We start from the raw sequence: 19,655 nt of genomic DNA, 5'->3' as shown, positions 1-19,655 counted from the left end.
CCTCCCTGCCGAGGCAGGGAGCTAACGGGGAGGGGGAGGGAAATGCAATTACCCCTAAGGGAAAGTAACTGCTACCGTCACCCTTGGGATAGCCCAAGTGCAGTGGGATCGGGTCTGCCGGTTTCTCTCAGACCGAGAGGTCTGAGAAGCGCACCGGGTCAACGCTAGCTGGTTTCGTTGGCACCGTTAGGTATCCACCAACTCAAACGCGTCGGGACGTGAGTTTTGTTTGTTCCCAATAAATTGGCAATAAACAAAGCACGGACCGCTATCGATAATATCGAGTAGGCGAGAACCGGCCGAAAGGCCAGAGAAAATTCTGGGTTAGGAAACACTAGAGCGCGAGCAGGCGGGGCTGCTCGGTCTGGCGTTCAAACGCAGAGTGTCTATCTAACCAAAATACAGCACCTTATAATCTTTAAGGCCGTTTAAGACTACGAAATAACCATTTTCCTACAGAAACGTTAACTTTTGTAGGAATTAAGAGTTCTGGACAATTCTATTAATAATGGAGTTGTCCAAAAGCATGAGGTATTCGAAATCGCCAAAAAAATTTTCAGCGAAAGGACCTCCTCCTTGAAGAATTTGTCTTTTCAAGTCTACACTAAAGTGGGGTCTGGACTTCCTAACCTAACTCTCCCCTACATACCTATATCCATGAGTATTGCTAATTTTAGATCACTTTTAATTTTAAATCTAACTTAAGAAAAACACAATGATGACGAATGATGAAATGTTGAATGATATGACAACAAAACCGCCACGCCGTAATACGTAGACGGAGCCAGCGTGGAACAGATTACGTTGCTTGGTCAATGTCACTATTGCATAAGGCTCGTGCTAGACATAAACAAATATTTGAACAAATACCGCTCACACATTTTAACACTTATTTGTTTAAATTTTTTAACCTGTCATGGTCTCCTAGCAACTGGACTTTGCGCATATGTAGCAGGCTCCGCACTTACTTGAAGTTTGATCGCTTCGATGTACACACGAAAAATCGACACCAAATGGCAAAGTGCAAATATGTATTTGAAGCAAGCTTTGACTAAATACTCAAATACACGTGCTTCACTGTGGTCAAATATATGTTCAAATGTTTGTGCTACGAGTATGTCTGGCACGGGCCTTAGGAAACTAACTACTGCGTTCCATCGACCTGCTAAACGTTCTACTTACCTACTTACGATACAAGTTTGTTGTTTTTAACTGATTTCAAAAAATGAGGTATTTGACCGCTATGTATGTATGTGAACTTGAATATTCGCGATTTTCTCCGAAACGACTGTTCTAATTTGGATGTCGTTTTGTTTATTTGAAAACACGTCTTTCAAGGAAGGTTTTAGTATAAAATATTAGGGGTTTTTGAAAATAGTATTATTATCAAAAAAATAGAACTACTGCTGAAAAATAAAGGGTACGTCTCGTCTAGACGAATCTACTAACATTTCCGAATATATGTTAAGATCTGTCAAGTTGTTTGAAATGTGCATAACAAATAATGAGACGTACAGTCGTACGTATATACATACAATCTCAACCTAATAAAATAGACTTTTACAAACAATATTTGCTCCCAAATCATTAATAACGTAACACAAGATATGACTTAATTAGAATGTTTCGTAAATCACCTAAATATGAAATTTACAATATTAATAATTTTGTTTAATTACTACAAAAGTTCCACATTATGTACCTATTATCTATCTATTGTTAATGCTATACAATGGATGATTTAATTAAATTGTTTCGTTAATAGCCAAATATTAAATTTACAATATTAATAATTTTGTTTTAGATACCACAAAAGTTCCATATGATGTAATGTAAATGCTATTTCATATAATATGTGGCCTCAGAAAACTGCATTTTTGTCTTAACAATGTCCAAATTCTTTAAGTGGGAATTCCTCGCAATTATTTAATGTATCAGAACTTTATTTGTTAATCAACTTATCAATTAGCATCTGAACGGTAATGTTATGTACTTTTTGTTTTATTTATGTGTTTCATTGGTGTTCCCTTTCTTCTTGTAAAAGATATAGGAAGCGCCTTTTTTGTTAACGAGGGGGAAACTTCGGAAGGTACCCGGTGCCGTGGGAGCGACAAGGGTTATGTGGGATTCTTACCGCACCAAACCCCCCCGGTGGCCGTCCTCGGCGCTGCGTAGAGGACTCTAGGATCTCCAAAGGAACGCAACCGGAGTCTTCTTAGCGCTTTAGCAAAATTGGAAAAAATGTATTGATCACTTATTGATTTTATCAGTTTCTTCCATTTCATATCCTGTGATATTATCGTTCATAGAGAAGTGACAAGATTAACTGATTGATGCATTAAATACATATAGTAACAGTGACTCAGATATTTTGTTCTCAATCATATGATTCATCGTGAATATGTTTGTGACAAAAAGTTGATATGGATATTATTGTTACAGGTTTTGGACACAAAATTTGGAAATAACGATGACTCGGTAGCATTTATTTTTCGTGTTTTCTTATGAAACGTCTCTGCACCCAAGAATTGTAATTGTACTGACATTGAAGCTTCCAGCTTAGTCCTCGGGGTTAGTTTAACTATGGTGGACTTTAAGCAAGAGTCCTATTGTATTTTAAGATGATTACCGATGTCCATTAGCGAGATGGGCGGCTGCATTTTTTACTACGCTTTTATTAGTTTGACCTGCATGTATGTATGTATGTAACGGAATCTTTGAACTTCATTTTTACCCACTTTGAACGGTTCGATTAATTTAAAATTTTGAAAATTTATCAAGAACCGATGACATTACATAATTTTAATAATTTCATCCCAACAACATATGTACAGATGTTCTTTATCTTTGTTTTTTTGTATATAATTAGATACCCCTAGTTTCTTTTATAAAAGAATTTAATATTACATAATTATGAAAACTTTCGAAGAATTATAAATTATACTCCAAGGCACGTCGTCTAGACCAGTACAAATAAAAAGTAGCTCGCACAAGGTAAACAAGACTCCGTTTTTCATTCATAAGCGTACACATGATTGGACTGAACGACTATCTATATGTTACCAAGTGTGTGTTCTTATGAGAAAGGCCACATTATAAAGACATGAACCGTTGCTAACTGGAAGTATCGAAAGTGATTGTCGGCACCACCGTCACACTATTTCTGCCTGGTAACAGGATGTAGCCTACCACACCCACTATTTAGTTGAATCCAACGGCATCTCTTGCGATAAAAACGATCAGGCTATTTGTGCTGCAGAACGTGACAAAGAGACATACATACATACAAACATACATACAGTGTAATAACAACCTCAGAACTTTGGAGTAGGTACTTTATTTTTTTTCTTTTGTAGTTTGACTTTTTTATCCAAAACTTCTGAGGATAACAGACTACAATCCATTAACAGATTGACACAAAAGATAATATGCTTTTTAGTAGCAAGCAAATTACCTATTCTATTTAATTTATAGCAATTCCACATTAACTAGCAACTTTATTAGACATTTAGAGCATAGATTAGTAAAGATTACTCACTCCTAACAAGAAAATGTAACCAGTTTTGACAATTGAAATTGACACTGTCATCTATTTTCGTGTTTGAAAAATATTAAAAAAATGTAGTTTTTAGAGCATTTACGAATGAAACGATATTTCTCCGCACTTTTTCATCGATTTCGTGTTGTTTGTGCACCAATTAACTGTACATGGCGGCATTGTTCCGCGTATTATTACACCATGACAGTCGAAGACGTAATGGAAAAAAGGTCAGCCATTTTACTTATGTGTCAGCCATTTGTGGCTTCCTTCAATTACAAAGCGGTGAGATATCTATAGTTATCTATGATTTAGATAGACACTATCTTAGTAACAAGCTACCTATTAGCCTCATAGCAACCTAAATATTTAGGAAGTGAGAAATATCTGCAGGTGTGATATGGTGTGATTGTAGCCTGCAATACGCCTGCCGCATGTATCAGACTGATAAAGTAGGTAGAATTCTGAATGTTCTTATCACTTATCAACCACGTGCTAGCGCAGGATTTCATAGTTTAGTCAGAGATAGTACTCGTAGATGTATGTTAAAAATTGATGCGTATTTCTTAACATGCGTATATCTTATAATTAAAAGCGTGTTATAATGCATTTATATGTACAGAAATCGCGTGTCAGATACTTTCAGTGGCAAAACAAAATGATATCGTTGTATACAATGTGTATAATATTTCTTGTATATTTTGTAAATAAGTCCTTCTTTAGTTTATAGTTTATTTTATTACTTAAAATTTCGTATATTTAGTAACTATAATTGTAAATACACTCTCTTGAAAATATTGTTATAAACGTGATAGTAAATGTATGATAAAGATTGATGCGTATTTCTTTTAATGCACATGATGACAGCAAACGTTGAATGTCCGTAGATATAATTAAACTAAACCGGCGTTGTGTACTGATTGAAAATTGTGAACAAATGAGAAGTTCCGATTTAGTTATTAGGTGGAGCAACGTATAAGTTTTATTGAAGTTGCCAATCCTATCTGAAATTGAAACAGTAACAGTTTCTCATTTTTAATCAAGAATTCATTTTCAGACAAAAAATATGACTGTAATTGGACACAAATGTTAATGATTAGGTAGCATGATACCTCTGTCATATAAGTTAGATATCGAAATAGCAAACTTGTTGTTCATCTGACGGTAAATGGTCAATGCCGACCATTGAAATACCTGTAACCAACGTATAGAACAGGGGATGAGTACTGGTGCAGTGCCACTTCTGGGAACTAAGATAGTCCCCTCATAGTAAATCCACACCCATCGAAACCCAAGAACTCTTTCACGCCAGAAGCAGGTATGGAGGTTAAACTCCACGATCGAATCATACTGATTGTATCTTCAAATCCTCTGTCCATAGTACAACTGACACAAAATCGTTAAAGTTATGTACCTCACATAACCCCGATTTATATTAGTCGAACGGAATCAAAGAACGGTTCCTCACACAAACTCGTTCAAGTATGAATCACCAAATAGGTCAGTGTCCGCTCTTAGTAATTAGGACGTCGGCATAATGTGCGGAATCTGTGTCTAGTGTGTTTGTTGACACATAATATTAAAGAAATGTATCTTTTCCATTAGTTTTGTTCCATTAGAACACACTAGTATTTTCTGTATCTAGTCTAATAAGCGCTCTATTAATGAAAGCAAATATGACAACTAAAATCAGAACCGAATTTAAGAGCAAGGTTACTGCCCCAGGGCCTCCTTAAGGAAGAGGCTCTCAATATGAAGAAAAAAATCCAAAATTTCGACGGGTCAGCGACTTCAAATAAGTGTCGAAATTGTTTTATTGGATGACAGGAATTTTTTGAAAAAAATGTTGGAAAAATTGGTATCTTTCTCTCCACACTTGCAAATTCAGAGCTGACTGAATTTATACGTGAGGTTTTATACTGTCCTATCTGATTAAAGATTGATTCTTGATCCAAGGGTTTTAGTGTATTTCTTTCTTTTTTCATTTACATATATTTTCGAATTTTCGTTAGTCATAAAATCGATAGTATTGTTTCTAAGTACTACAACAAATTGTTCTGTAACCTTCAGGGCTTAAACCTTCGATGTTATCTTACTTCATGAACTGAGTCAGCCGCCCTTGAACCGCGCGAAGGTCGCATACTCAACCTTCGACCTTAACCTTAATATGTAATCGAACTCTTATGAGGAATCATAACTTTTTTCTAGGGCTTGTAACTTGTTTATAATATAGAAGTAGCTAGCAAGCAGTCCATGTGATGATAAGTGGCTACTGCCGCCCATGGATAACTGTAATCAACTCCAGACAAGATTAGATTCCTACCTGAGGTTGGCCAGATGCGTGCGTTCTCTGAGGACTAAGTTGGATCCTTTGGAAATCTATGTCTCCCTTACCACACCGTTCAAACCGGAACACGGCGCTAACACTGTTGATAGTAGACAGAAAGTGTGGCGGTGGTGCCGTCAGAGTCGAACCATAAAAGGTTCTACCAGTTTCAAGTACAAACAGGAAAGAAATAAGAAAAGGATTGAAAGCAATATCAAGTTTTTATTTTTATTTTATAATATAGGAGTAGCAGTCCTCCTGATGGTAAGTGGCTACTGCCACCCATAGACATCTGTTATCAACCCCAGATAGGATTAGATATTCATACCTCAGGTCGGCCACAGATACGCCGCTACCCCTGAGGACTAAGCTGGAACGCCTCGGAAAAGTATGTCTCCCTTACCACACCCTTCAAAACAGAACACAGCCGCGGTAACACTGCTGTTATGAGGCAGAACGTATGGCGGTGGTGCCGTAGGAGTCGAACCATAAAGGGTTCATCAACAATGTTATGTAAATTCTCCTCCTAAGGTCAGGGCCGGTCGTTGACGACCTTAGCGTGTGAGAACGATTAAGGCTTCGTACGAAGTTATTAGAAATTATGAGGAAAAACCAACACCCGCTGTTTGACTGATCGATTTTCCAATATTCATGTAGGTTTACAGGAAAATGAAAATGTATTAGAAGAAAATTCATGTTGGTTAAATTCAAATACCTTCTCAATAATCGTCTAGAAAGTTTGCATATAGTGAGATTATGTTTAAAAAGAAAGACATTTTTTTTTCAATCCATTTACTTTAAATGGTAATATTACGACTTATTCAACAAATGTCATGCTAAGCAATGTCATATGTGCATACTAGTAAAATAAGAATTAGATCAATCCCCACACAAATAACTATAATAACTTTTGTATATGAGAAATCCAAAAAAATATAATAAAAAACAATTTCGGCAACAGCGGTGCCAAATAACTATAATAACTTTCCAATCGCCACACAAATAACTATAATAACTTTTGTATATGAGAAATCCAAAAAAATGTAATAAAAATCAAGTTTGGCAACAGTGGTATCTACCAGATCCAATAACAACTAAGAAATATCCAAACGTACCCGAACAATAAAACTTTATCAAATTTTATAGGAATAACTAACGAAGACGATCCTAAATTTTATAAGAAGATAAAGATTAGTACATTAAAAAAAATATTTCCTTTTCTATAACAATTACGACAAGATGATTAACATGCCAAGAATTTTTAACCGCAGAACTTGTTATCTATCCATAACAGTGGATACGCATAATATGTGAATCATACTCAGACATTGTGTAAACTAAATAGTTACGTGTTACTGGAAATTTCTCTTTATTCTCAGGTTCTCAGATTCAGTTCAAGATTAGCAACTTGTTCAGACTTTCCTTTTACCAAGAGTATTTCTCATCATAGATAATAGCTTCAAGCCTTACTACTAAATACAGATATAATCTTGTTTATTCCTTCAATATCTGATCCTCAGAATCATTATTCTGATTGCAAGTCGAGGGAATTCTTATACATTAGAGACTAAAGAGTAAATGATAGTAATACTAAATTTTGGAAGAAGGTTGTTAGGCATAACTTGACTAGGCGGAAGTGTGTTCAAAACAGATCTCTTGCTAGGAGGATAAGTGCAACCCATTAGAAACCCGTATATCCAAGGTAAATGCCTATATATGCAAATAGGACCCACTTTTTCTCCCCTTGTCTTTCCAATAACTGTCCATGGTTTTATCAAAATAACCTCAGATAGTACACGGGTTTTACACGAGGTTATGAGGAAAGTAATCGTAAACCGCTACCAAGTATGCTAATCATTTATCATAAATTAATAATGACAGATAAAGCCAATTAACACAACACAAGTGACCCTCGATATCAATGTGTCATTGTTTATGTGGAGAGCAATGTCCTATAACCTATCATAGATCATTGGCGTGATAACTTTATGGTGAGTATACCATGGTGACGGACCAAAGTTTAGATCCCAGGCACACCAGGCATTAAATAACACTTTTTTGAACGATGAACGAAAACATCGAGGAGACGATGTGCCTTAGAGTTCTGCAAAAAAGTGCCAGAAACCTTCTATCGTTTTATAAAATCTTCTATTTTACCGTTGGCCAGGCTATGTTCTAAATTTCTAAAGAAACAGCCTAGTGCCTAACAACGACGAAACCTAAGTGCTAATAAGTGCTTGATAGTGTTGTGAGAGTTTTCGAAGGATATCTAGCCTATCTAAGGAGTTTACAAATCCGCAATTGGCCATTCTAATAGACTATACCATAAATTCACTCAATTCACTGTGATGATGGTGGAACCTTGAACTCGTTTATGATTCAAAATATAAGTACATATTGTAAATATTCTACTAACAATTGAAGAAAATCTATAAAAAATACTGATAGTACAGGATCCCTAGTATAGTTTTCATCATTTATTAATAACAAGCTGATTTTTCGTGAGTAGCTTCGTTTCGACAAGACGCCCAACATTTTTCCTTACAGCAATGTTGGTAAATGGTAGCTTGATGGGGCAGCAAGGATAAAATATGTTGACCGGACGAATTCTAAAAATTTATTACTAACCAAATTTTTCTTTGTTAATTATCAAGATAATTATTTAAATAACGTGAAAAAATATTTGTCCTACAAAATATAAGGTTTTTATTAAGGCGTCCCCCCTCTCCAACATGTATCATAAACAAGGCCATGAAAAATAATTACTAACCAGCTGATTTTTTTTTTTATTGGCTGTCTACCATTTACATAGTCTACCATGCACATTGTCCTACAAATTACATGGTATGTCATCTCGGACCTACACTTAAAAGTTGTAGTACTAATACTTAATGTAAAAATAATTAGTATCAAGCTGAGTGTTCCAGAATAGCTTCGTTTCAATGAGACGCCCAACAAATTCTCGTACGAAAGTTCTCGATTGTGGTTTATAACTAAAATAATAGGGATGAAATATGTTGATTTGACGAATCAAAAAAAAATATTACTAACCGAATTTTTTTTTATTAATTATCGAGACAATTATCTAAATAACGTGAAAAAATATTTGTCCTACAAAATATAAGGTTTTTTTTAAGGCGTCCCCCCTCTCCAACATGTATCATAAACAAGGTCATGAAAAATAATTACTAACCAGCTGATTTTTTTTTTATTAGCTGTCTAACATTTACACAGCTTACTACCCACATTGTCCTACAAATTGCGAAGTACGTTATTCCAGTCCGCCAGTTTTATAGTTTATTTATATTATATTATAGTTAAATTACAAATCTTGTAGGATTAATAAAAGTTACCCTTTTTTTTGTAGGACATTGTTTTATTTAGATAAAAATTATATTATCCTATCACGTGATACCTTTGTCCTACAGTTACTAATAAAAAAAATAATCCTGCGGAATTAACATCTTTTCAGCGTAGGTCCGAGATGACATACCATGCAATTTGTAGGACAATGTGCATGGTAGACTATGTAAATGGTAGACAGCCAATAAAAAAAAAATCAGCTGGTTAGTAATTATTTTTCATGACCTTGTTTATGATACATGTTGGAGAGGGGGGACGCCTTAATAAAAACCTTATATTTTGTAGGACAAATATTTTTTCACGTTATTTAAATAATTATCTTGATAATTAACAAAGAAAAATTTGGTTAGTAATAAATTTTTAGAATTCGTCCGGTCAACATATTTTATCCTTGCTGCCCCATCAAGCTACCATTTACCAACATTGCTGTAAGGAAAAATGTTGGGCGTCTTGTCGAAACGAAGCTACTCACGAAAAATCAGCTTGTTATTAATAAATGATGAAAACTATACTAGGGATCCTGTACCATGACACTTATCTTCATTATAACATTGTGTGAAACTTTATCAGTAGGTCGGAGTGAACCGACATTTGAGATGAGTTTATCAGTAGGATAGTAACGGATATGATAACGATCACTTGTATGTGTAACATTGATCATTGCCCATCCCTCATGATTGGTCCTATGGGTCACGGACGATTCGTTACAGATCATTGATAGTTCTATAGATGACCTAAGTCAAGGTTTATTAATTGATGGAGCGCGGTCCAGAACCGGACCACTTCAAACTCAAAGAGAATGAAAGATCATTTATAGAATCATTTTTGAATGTCAATAAGCTACCAATTTTCAAGGTGTTTCGTTATGGAGAGCGGCGAAAGAAACTCCATAACACACACAATTTAAAAAGTTCAGTGTAATAAACTTAGCTATAAAAATTGTGGAGCTACTTCAGACCACGCAGTTTGTACTGCCAAATAACCACCAGTTTTATCGCTCGGATGCCTAAATCCGAAGGTTAAAATGACTAGGCCATCATTAACACATTTGTAAGTAGATGTATCACTGTATCATTTATGACAAGTTCAATGTCTTATCATAGTCGGGACTAGTGATAACCTAGTGCATTTGATTACTTTAATTAACATACAACTTTCAAGCAAAATGATCCAAAGTTAAGAATATTAGCCCAAGGTTATGTTCGCATTGCATTTTACGTATGAGGAAAAACTGATAAAAAATAAAATTGTAAATTATCTCTTAAGATTGCAGAAGTTGTATCTGACAAGGTCAATGTAATGGCTTAAGACCTTCCTAAGATACGGTTATCAATGGAATAGTAAAGGGTATAATGATAATAGTACAGTTGTATATGCTCTGTGGCCTGACTCTTGTCCTTATCGCATGATTGGTCGCATGACAAGTTCACGGACGAACTAATTAACTAATATGTAGATGGGCCGAGTTTTGTGACTAACTGAGCACTGATTATATAGTAGCAAATGACCATGCAGTTCACCTGATAGTAAGCGGTTACTTCCGATGGAATAAATCTATCTCAAATGGAAGTAGAGTTCTATCTTTGGATGGTTGTAGATGCGTTGATAGCCTTGAGGACTAAGTTTGAGCTTAAAGAGCCCTTACAACACCCTCAGATCAGAACACAGCTGTGCATAACACTGTTGTGTTTACAGAAACACTTTAGAGTTCTATGTATAACCAATGAAAGTGGACTTGGATAAGTCCCGATGGTACCGTCAAGAACGAGATAGACTTCATCTTGGCAGACAAACGGCACATATTTTATGATGTCTCTGTGATCAACAGGGTGAAAACCGGAAGTGATCACCGGATGGTAAGAGGCACATTAAATATCAACGTTAAGCTCGAACGGTGACGCCTGATGAAGTCTACGCTCCGCCCAACATCTGTCCAGGTCCAGGGTTCCGAAGACTTTCAGATTGAGTTACGAAACCGTTGAATTTGTTGAACACAACGAATGATTTTTTTTTTCAATTACCTATATTTCCTGTCTAGAATTTCTTTTACACTAAAACGACATTAATAACCATATCACACATATCTACTGTTATCGTCGTTAATAAGAAGCTTGGATATTAACGATATCACATTTTTATAACGTTACATTAAAGTAATAAGTGACTCATTTGATACTACAGTTTAAAAACAGATGCGGGTAGGTGAAGTGGGGACGACACCTTGGCGGCGCTCGAATTAACAGAGAGCGACATTCTGGTCGGAGACTTCAGCAAGAGCAGTCGAATAACGGAGATACTTGTGTAGTTATAATACTTCTAATCACTAGTGTGAACTTACTTACGTATAATTGTTATATCGTTACTCTGTACCGTTTATGTGACTATATTATTACATGACTTCAAGACCTACAAGATGAGTTTGATTTCATCAGAAGTGTACAAGAACCAGCTCACAATCATGGACGGCGATTCGTAAGTACGAACATACTTGACACAGGAATAAAAACCGTGAGTTAAAACATTATTATGTCATATGTGAATTCATCTTGGTAGAATAAGTAAAAATGGGGGTAGATAAATGTCGTTGATGTAAGGGAAAACTCATTTGAATTAAGAAAATGGATAGATTGAGACTAGTAATTCAATGAAATGTTAATACCCTCTGAAAATGATATACTTAAATTTTGTGAACAAACTTTACTCTTATCAAATTACTTGTTAACATTGTAAACTGAGGTGTTTACTTCAAAATAAGTGCATTTTCTGTGAAGAAGTGTCTAAAAGTAATTTTGCAAGGCAGTTCTTGTGGTAAATCTGTCCATTTGGTTAAATTCTGTGGTGTAAAAAGTAAATCCTAATTGTTCTAAAGTTACACCTACTTTGAAATATATAGAAATACACGTACTTATGAAAATATTTTAAGGATCTTTAATCTTAAATGTCAGGCTTTATAGATATGGGAACCTAATGGTTGTTAATATAGGCTAATGTACGCCAGAAATTGCATACAGGTTAGATTTGAATTTATTTTTGATAACTTTTAATGTTTCAAACGGGGTTTACGTATATGCGTTTGTTTTTATTGTATGGAAGGGACTATGCGGTAGCAACAAACGCAGTTACAGAGTACAGTATACCTACTTGATATAAGTGACACGTTTATTAAGTTGCAAAATTTTGATTATTCATAATTGTACAGAAATGTATAATATCTACGTGGTACATATTTAACTGCCTGCAAAAAAGTATCACGACCACGGTATTGAGTGGCTGAGTGTACCCAGGAGGGAAATGGTAAATGAGTTTAAGGTTTATTGTTTTTTTTTTTGGATATTAATTGACTATATTTAAAAATAAACTTGCATTCACATCTACATTGTTCACATTTTCATTTTATAAATCAATGAAAGTTTCCTTTTGATTTCATATACTTGATACGTAATTGTTATGAAAGAAGCATACGTACGTTGCCAAATTTAGATTTCCATCAATTCTAGGCGAATTCACGCAGTACTGTGTACTACTGTGTTTTGACTCCCATAAAGTATAAATGCACATTAGTTAATGATCTATAAGAAAACTGAGAAACTTATGCGCAGCGGTCTTTGGAATATTATATATAAAAATATCTCTCTTATCTCCCATTCTACTTCAGACTGACTCACTTATACATAATATTAAATGTCTGTTTTAAATTTAGTATGCAACGTTTCGTTTTGTATTAATATTTCTTTACATCTCGTAATTTTAAATCTTTAAATTTCAATTTGAATTTGACACATTACACGTCCTTTTGGTTTGAAAATTGGGCACTATCAAATACTGGTAAATGAAGTTTGTACCTTAAACGTTGAGACGCTTAGACTATCGATATTATTAATTATGTGAGCCATTTACGAAATGATAAACGGGATCCACTTTGTATGGGATTGAGAATAAATTATTTTAAGTAAAATAATAATAATAATAATAATAAATTGATGCTTTTATAACTTGAGCTTAGTTCTATTTACAAGTTACAGCAATTAAGTTATTATACGTATTAAGTGAGAAACGGTCACTGAAGCCTACATAAATTTAGATAGTCTCTTGTATACCATATTTAAAATGAGTCTTGCCTGCGACTTTGTGCATGTGGATTCAAAATATAATTTGAATTGCATTTTTAAAACGAGTCTTGCCTGCGACTTTGTTCATGTGGATTCAAAATATAATTTGAATTATACAATGCCCTCTGTCAAGATCACGGAGTACGTTAGTAATTTGGAATTGTCCATTACCTGGTCATGTAATGTTTTTTAAAAAAAATGTATACTTTTGACATCGACTTCGTAGTTTTGGTTTTAATGCATTTTCAAATATACAAACCGACAGACAATTTTTCTTTTTCAAATATATTCGATGTAAACACGTGAAGATTTCATTCTTATTATATGTATATCATAGCCAAATGAATAATAATGTAATCAAATAAAAGCATAGGTACATTTCGATGGGATTTTCTTATACAATAATTTACTTTTCATATAAATTTCATACGGTTCACAATTGCGTCATGTCTAGGTTTTCTCTATAGAAACATCGAGCATCTCCTTGAGAGTGTTGGTTGTAAATGATACATATTATATTAATATAATCTATATAGATATTACGCACTAATATAATTTTTATTACAAACTATATAAAAGTCAGGTGAAGCCGAGGCGTTTGAAATATATATAATAAATATGAATTGTTCGGTAATAAGGTGTATCATAAGATAGTTTGACTAACTGTTTGTTTGGCTGGCTGGTATAAAATCATGATCAACTTTAATAGACCTTTTTCAGGTCATAGAAATTTTAGGTTGTGATTGATAAGGAGCCACATGTTATGTAAAACAGTTATAGTTTTAAATCTGACGATCGTGATGAGACAAAATTAGAATCGGACAAGATTATTAAAATCATGTCATGTCATAGGTATTTCAAAATTTTTAAATAAATCTGACCGTTCAAAGTAGGTAAAAATCGAATTCAAATATTCCGTTACATACATACAGGTCAAGTTAATAAAAGCGTGGCAAAAATAAAAGCGTGTTTAAAAAAAAAATCTTTTATCAGTTGTAGACACAAATAAGTATAGTTAAATAATGGCCGGTTTCTGAAGTCATTTTTCTTGGTAGGTAGTTTACGAGTGTGTATTCAATAACACTATCCGTTTGATAACTACCTACGGAAAAAAAAATCCGCTTCCGAGGAACTCAATGTAAGACAAGGTCTGTTTAAACTCCGTTTAGATTAACGGACCATTTTAATGTGTTTATTCTTTCCATAACATTATTTGATTTTTTTTTAAAAACGACGTTTGCGTAAAGTCTAGCAAATCTTCCTTAGTATAATGCATAACTTTTACAGTAAAATAGCCCAAACTATAACTTCCTTATGGGAATCTTAATTTAAAACTTTTGGTGAAATAAAAAAAAAAAAAAGTTAAGTAGTTAAGCCATACACAATTGACAAGTATGTCGCTGACGTGAACGCATGGGTCCTTTGCTTTGTTAATTAAATTTTGAAATTCATGTAATAGTATGTATTATTATAACTGAATATAAATTCAATTTAATGTAATGAAATTTCTTTCTGACTTTCAAAAGTGGGTTATGTGGCCCTACTTTGAAAGAAATAATTTGAATTTGTGATAAATAACGTAAAAAAATTGGGTTCATACAACTTATACGTGTTATATTGTGTGAAATTCATGGTTAGTTTACCATTATTTAGTCTTTAACTTTGATATCATTCATTTCAAATATTCACGATATATTATTATTTTGATACTGCTTCATCAGTTGATAAAAGACGTACATTGGAAAGGCAACTATTTGTATAAAATAACATTGTAATAATTAAAAGAAGTACTAAGTAGTAATAAAATAATTTTATAATAGTATTTTGAGTCGCACAGATTCATTTAGTGGCCAACTATAGATCTATCTATCTATCAGTATAACAGTTATTGAACAGGTTGTTGAGCATTCCGAAATGGACTAATAAGATAAACGTCGTTATTCTGATGCGTAACTTTATCGAATCAATAGTTGTTGGAGATTTAACTATTGGACTTAGAATCCAGACATAAGTAAAGTGGGCAGCTAGATGTTGTCATTACTGTAGGTGTAGGAAACTTTTTTTAGTTTGATTTTTATTTATCTGTAGTTAAGATGGATTAGTGCAGATGCCTCGAGCAGTGTAATGTTCGCGGGTGTCTCTTGGTGATGCATATGGTTGGGTGTATGTATGTATGTTGGGTGGATGTATTACATTGAGTGAATATTGCATTTTTAGAGTAAATTTGAGTTGAGCACTGGCCGAATGTTATCGTAAACAAGGTATAAAAACTGCGGTGATACATGACTAGAGTGATCCTATATGAACATCACCTAGTTTAAACCGTGTGTTTTATTATTTAACAATGGTCTAATGCATTCGCTTCAATACCTGTCGCGCATATGACATTTATGTAAAGAGTCCTTATGAACTATGCCTGCAACAGAAATCCGTGGTGAACACTGTTGGGGCAGATTTATAACCTAGGTAATACACAACTAGTGTGATTCTATATGAACATCACCTAGTTTAAGCCTTGGTTCGGATCAACAGTTCGGGCTTTTTACATGCGAGTCGGTATTGCAAGAAAATGCGTAGAGTTTAAGCCATGTTTTTGATAAACAGTTCGGGCCTCTTACGTGCGAGTCGGTATTACAAGAAAATGTGTAACTCTTCTGGACTTAGGCATTAAACAACTGGTTTTCTTTTGCAGCTCTTGCATCAGACCATACACGATCGAGGACGAACGTGTGAGCAGGACGGCCGAATGTTATCGTCGTTAATAAGAAGCTTGGATATTAACGATATCACATTTTTATAACGTTACATTAAAGTAATAAGTGACTCATTTGATACTACAGTTTAAAAACAGATGCGGGTAGGTGAAGTGGGGACGACACCTTGGCGGCGCTCGAATTAACAGAGAGCGACATTCTGGTCGGAGACTTCAGCAAGAGCAGTCGAATAACGGAGATACTTGTGTAGTTATAATACTTCTAATCACTAGTGTGAACTTACTTACGTATAATTGTTATATCGTTACTCTGTACCGTTTATGTGACTATATTATTACATGACTTCAAGACCTACAAGATGAGTTTGATTTCACTACGTACATTTTAATATCGTTTATTCGGTTGTATGTTTTGGATTACCAAACAGTATTAACTGTAAACATAAAATATAACAAAGCAGTGTATAAGATTAGACTAGTCATTTCTGAAGTCAAAAAAATCTCATCTATTTTTCAATTAAGTAAATACACTTATAACTTCAGGGATAAGAGTTCAGTAATCTTGTAAAGCTAATCTTATTTTAAACCTTGGACGAGACACTTTTTACACTATGATTCATGTTTACACATGTTCATGTTTGCAAAAATTTCACGTGGTTTGCTTTTTTCATGGAAGTGACTATATTTGTAAAAAAAGAAGATAATATTCTGAGAGAAGTAATGTTTTGCGATCAAATTTTTTAATAAAATGAAAATAAGAGAACAATATTATTGTCTGTCGACCTTGTTCATACCACAAAAACAAATCCACTAAAAATGGTCCTCGTAACCGGATGAACTGTTACTGACCTGTATTACAAAATATTAACTATATTTCCCCACTATCAATTGTTTTGTTACAATATCTTGCAAGTGGAATTTATCGTACCACAACATTTCCCCATCTGAATAAAAACCCAACCGAGCGCGCGGGAATTCCGAACGTCGATGGATAACACGCTACGCACACATATACACACGTATCTACGTACCTCGTGGTTTACGCTCGGCCCCCTCTGTGGTCCTGTTTTGTATACAACGAGGGGGGCGGTAAAGGCCTCGTTTCACTAAACTTTACTAAAACACGTTGCAACCTGCTCGGAACTGACTGAACCGACGGAGAAATGGTCCACACAAGTATAAACCACGTGTTAGCATACAAAATTGTATAACACAGACGAGCGTATTTCGTGGAACTTGCGTCGATACTGGGCAGGCGCCACACACACATCGATATCTGCAATACGCACATGGAACGTATCACTAAACGTATAAATAGGTCTCGTTGCGTCACAGACCGTCATTCCTCGCAAAACCTCAAAGAGAACACCACGCTAGTTTGAATCGTGAACTTGTGAAATTATTGTGACATATTTACGTGAAAGCCTGTGCCACTTGTGAAGTGCCTGATAACTGTGACTGAAAAACTTTGTTTACAAGTGTATGAAGTGATCGTGAAAATTTTAACCAACGGGTTAAAATTGCCAGATATTTGTGAAAAACTGAAGAGTATCAACATTTCCAAAAACAAAATGTTCGACGAATCAGTTGTTGCAGTAAAAACCGAATCCTTCAGCGCTATGGCGGCTAAAAGGTAATTAATGTAATCTTATTATTATTATTGCGAAATCGCTAATTAGTGTTAAATAATATTATGAAATTAATTATTACATAACAATTGTAATTGCAATATAATTATTATAAATAATTGCATTTTCTAAATTTAATTAGGATTTAAATACTTCTGTTTATTATTTAAAGATCAAGGATACTTCCTTACATACTATTTTCTTTATAATCTTAATTTTTATTTTTTTATATTTTTACTTTAGATTCTTTTAAGATTTAATTAAAAAAACAATATTAATTTAATTATTATTTACTTTTGGATTGCTATAATAGTAAAATTATACTGCATTCACACTTTGCGAATCAGTATCATAATTTCGAACCGACAATCATAATCCTCGGTAGTATAGTGGTAAGTATCCCCGCCTGTCACGCGGGAGACCGGGGTTCGATTCCCCGCCGGGGAGGATTTTTTATTTCACCAATCTTTAAAAATATTTTTCAAAACATTCCTAACAATATTTTTCTTTCTTTACAGCCCCATAAGTCAATGTATCAAGACCGTGCTTCGAAGGGCTTGTGTGGAGAAACGGCTTACCGTAGGCCTTCTCCCAGCAATCCAGTACTTATCGAAGCACAGTGATGGAGCCCTGTTCTGCCTCACTACAGAGGCGATGCCGGGCGACAGTGCAACACACATGCAAGAAGTTTTGCTGCAAGCCTTCTGTGACGAGAATGAAATTTATGTGATTAAGGTAAATATCTCAGAGATTATCTAACTTTCTAAAGTGTTAGTACTACCAGCGCCATCTGTAATACGGCACAAGAAATTAAATTGATTTTCAAATTTCATATTGAATTTTTCAAATCAAATCTAATCTTCTTTATTGTGAAAAATAGGTAACAATAGGTTTTAATATTAATAAAAAAAAAACTATTTTTGTGCCACAAATGGGCACACAATAATGGAATACACATTTTGATTTTGCCAATTTGCAAAGAAATATCAAATTTAAACGTTTTAATATTTTCTCTTATGTTCTAATACTGATAGAACTATTTGCTTTCGTGCACAAAAAACTTTAACTTTGTTGTTTTCGAATATCAAATTAATGTTTCGTTTCTATTGTTCACAGGTGGATTCAGAAACTAAACTAAAGAAGATGCTTGGGTGCCGCGACACTTCAATGGACTTCAGCTGTGTGTTAGTTCACTATCCTTACATGGACCCCTTCAGTGATAGCCAGGAGATGGATCTATCAATCCTTTCGGAATCTGAACGGGATTTGATCGACCACTGTGAGAGGAACTGGGGCTACTCGCAAGTCCAGGTCATCAAGTTGCCAGAGAAGTGAAATATCTGACCCGAAACGAATAACGGATTATGATATCGACCATAAGGTCCATTGGAAACAACTTTGTTTTAGCCTCGGCGTGCTACGCCATCTACTTTTCTGTACTAGAACTTATGTCAAGTAACTTTAACCTTTTGAAGTTGCTTTTTTGTAAGCTAAATCAGTTTTTGTACGTATTGGAGTAGTAGAAATTGTATCTTACATGTAAAAGTAGAGTCTTTTACATAACTTTGTAGATCATCTAAGATTTTGTATAATTGGCCAACAGATGGCGCTCTGTCCAGTTTATATATTAATACATTGTATGATAAGGAGTAGATATTGAAATTTTCATGTAAGTGAAAAAAATGAAAAACGAAGACGAAGATGAAAAAAATGATGTTATTGTAGATAAATTTGTACTTTTGTAGTTGAATAAATAAGTTTTATTAAAATGTTACGCATTTTATTTATCCCTTTTAACCATTAACTATATAAAATAAACTAAATTAATCAGAAAAATTGCTAAATAATATTAGTTTTATAGTAAGGACTTGGATGGTCATAGTGATTATTGAGGAAACACTAAACAAACATAACATTTTATTGAAGACATAAGTAAATAAAACCACTGAATAAGATACATGAAAATTACCAATAATTA

General features: G+C 34.2%; 2 protein-coding genes and 1 non-coding gene across 3 annotated transcripts in view; 2 read left to right on the top strand and 1 right to left on the bottom strand.

Annotated features, from left to right (window-relative positions):
• The window catches only part of LOC140755107 (electron transfer flavoprotein beta subunit lysine methyltransferase), a 60,752-nt gene extending 43,451 nt beyond the window's left edge, over nucleotides 1-17,301 (bottom strand). The window contains exon 1 of the mRNA XM_073090307.1: nucleotides 17,081-17,301. The gene's annotated coding sequence lies outside the window, so the exon portion shown is untranslated. The remainder of the gene's footprint in view (nucleotides 1-17,080) is intronic.
• Nucleotides 17,302-17,383: 82 nt separating this feature from the next.
• Gadd45 (Growth arrest and DNA damage-inducible 45) lies at nucleotides 17,384-19,446 on the top strand. The gene is made up of 3 exons (XM_073090308.1): nucleotides 17,384-17,682; nucleotides 18,196-18,412; nucleotides 18,794-19,446. The coding sequence occupies exons 1-3, from the start codon at nucleotides 17,621-17,623 to the stop codon at nucleotides 19,010-19,012; spliced, it is 498 nt and encodes a 165-aa protein (XP_072946409.1). The 5' UTR covers nucleotides 17,384-17,620; the 3' UTR covers nucleotides 19,013-19,446.
• TRNAD-GUC (transfer RNA aspartic acid (anticodon GUC)) lies at nucleotides 18,053-18,124 on the top strand. Its single transcript has one exon. It is a non-coding gene; the product is annotated as a tRNA-Asp (tRNA).
• Nucleotides 19,447-19,655: the final 209 nt, after the last annotated feature.

This window comes from Epargyreus clarus, unplaced genomic scaffold (assembly GCF_041222505.1).
Source record: "Epargyreus clarus isolate Ecla_fem2 unplaced genomic scaffold, WU_Ecla_fem_2.2 ptg000032l, whole genome shotgun sequence".
NCBI lineage: Eukaryota > Metazoa > Arthropoda > Insecta > Lepidoptera > Hesperiidae > Epargyreus > Epargyreus clarus.
This window is presented reverse-complemented; position numbering and strand designations above follow the sequence as displayed.

Coding starts and splice junctions, on each gene's coding strand:
- Gadd45 (XM_073090308.1), top strand. CDS start 17,621: ATGTTCGACGAATCAGTTGTTGCAGTAAAAACCGAATCCTTCAGCGCT. Junction 17,683..18,195: donor AGCGCTATGGCGGCTAAAAG/GTAATTAATGTA, acceptor CTTTCTTTACAG/CCCCATAAGTCAATGTATCA. Junction 18,413..18,793: donor ATGAAATTTATGTGATTAAG/GTAAATATCTCA, acceptor TATTGTTCACAG/GTGGATTCAGAAACTAAACT.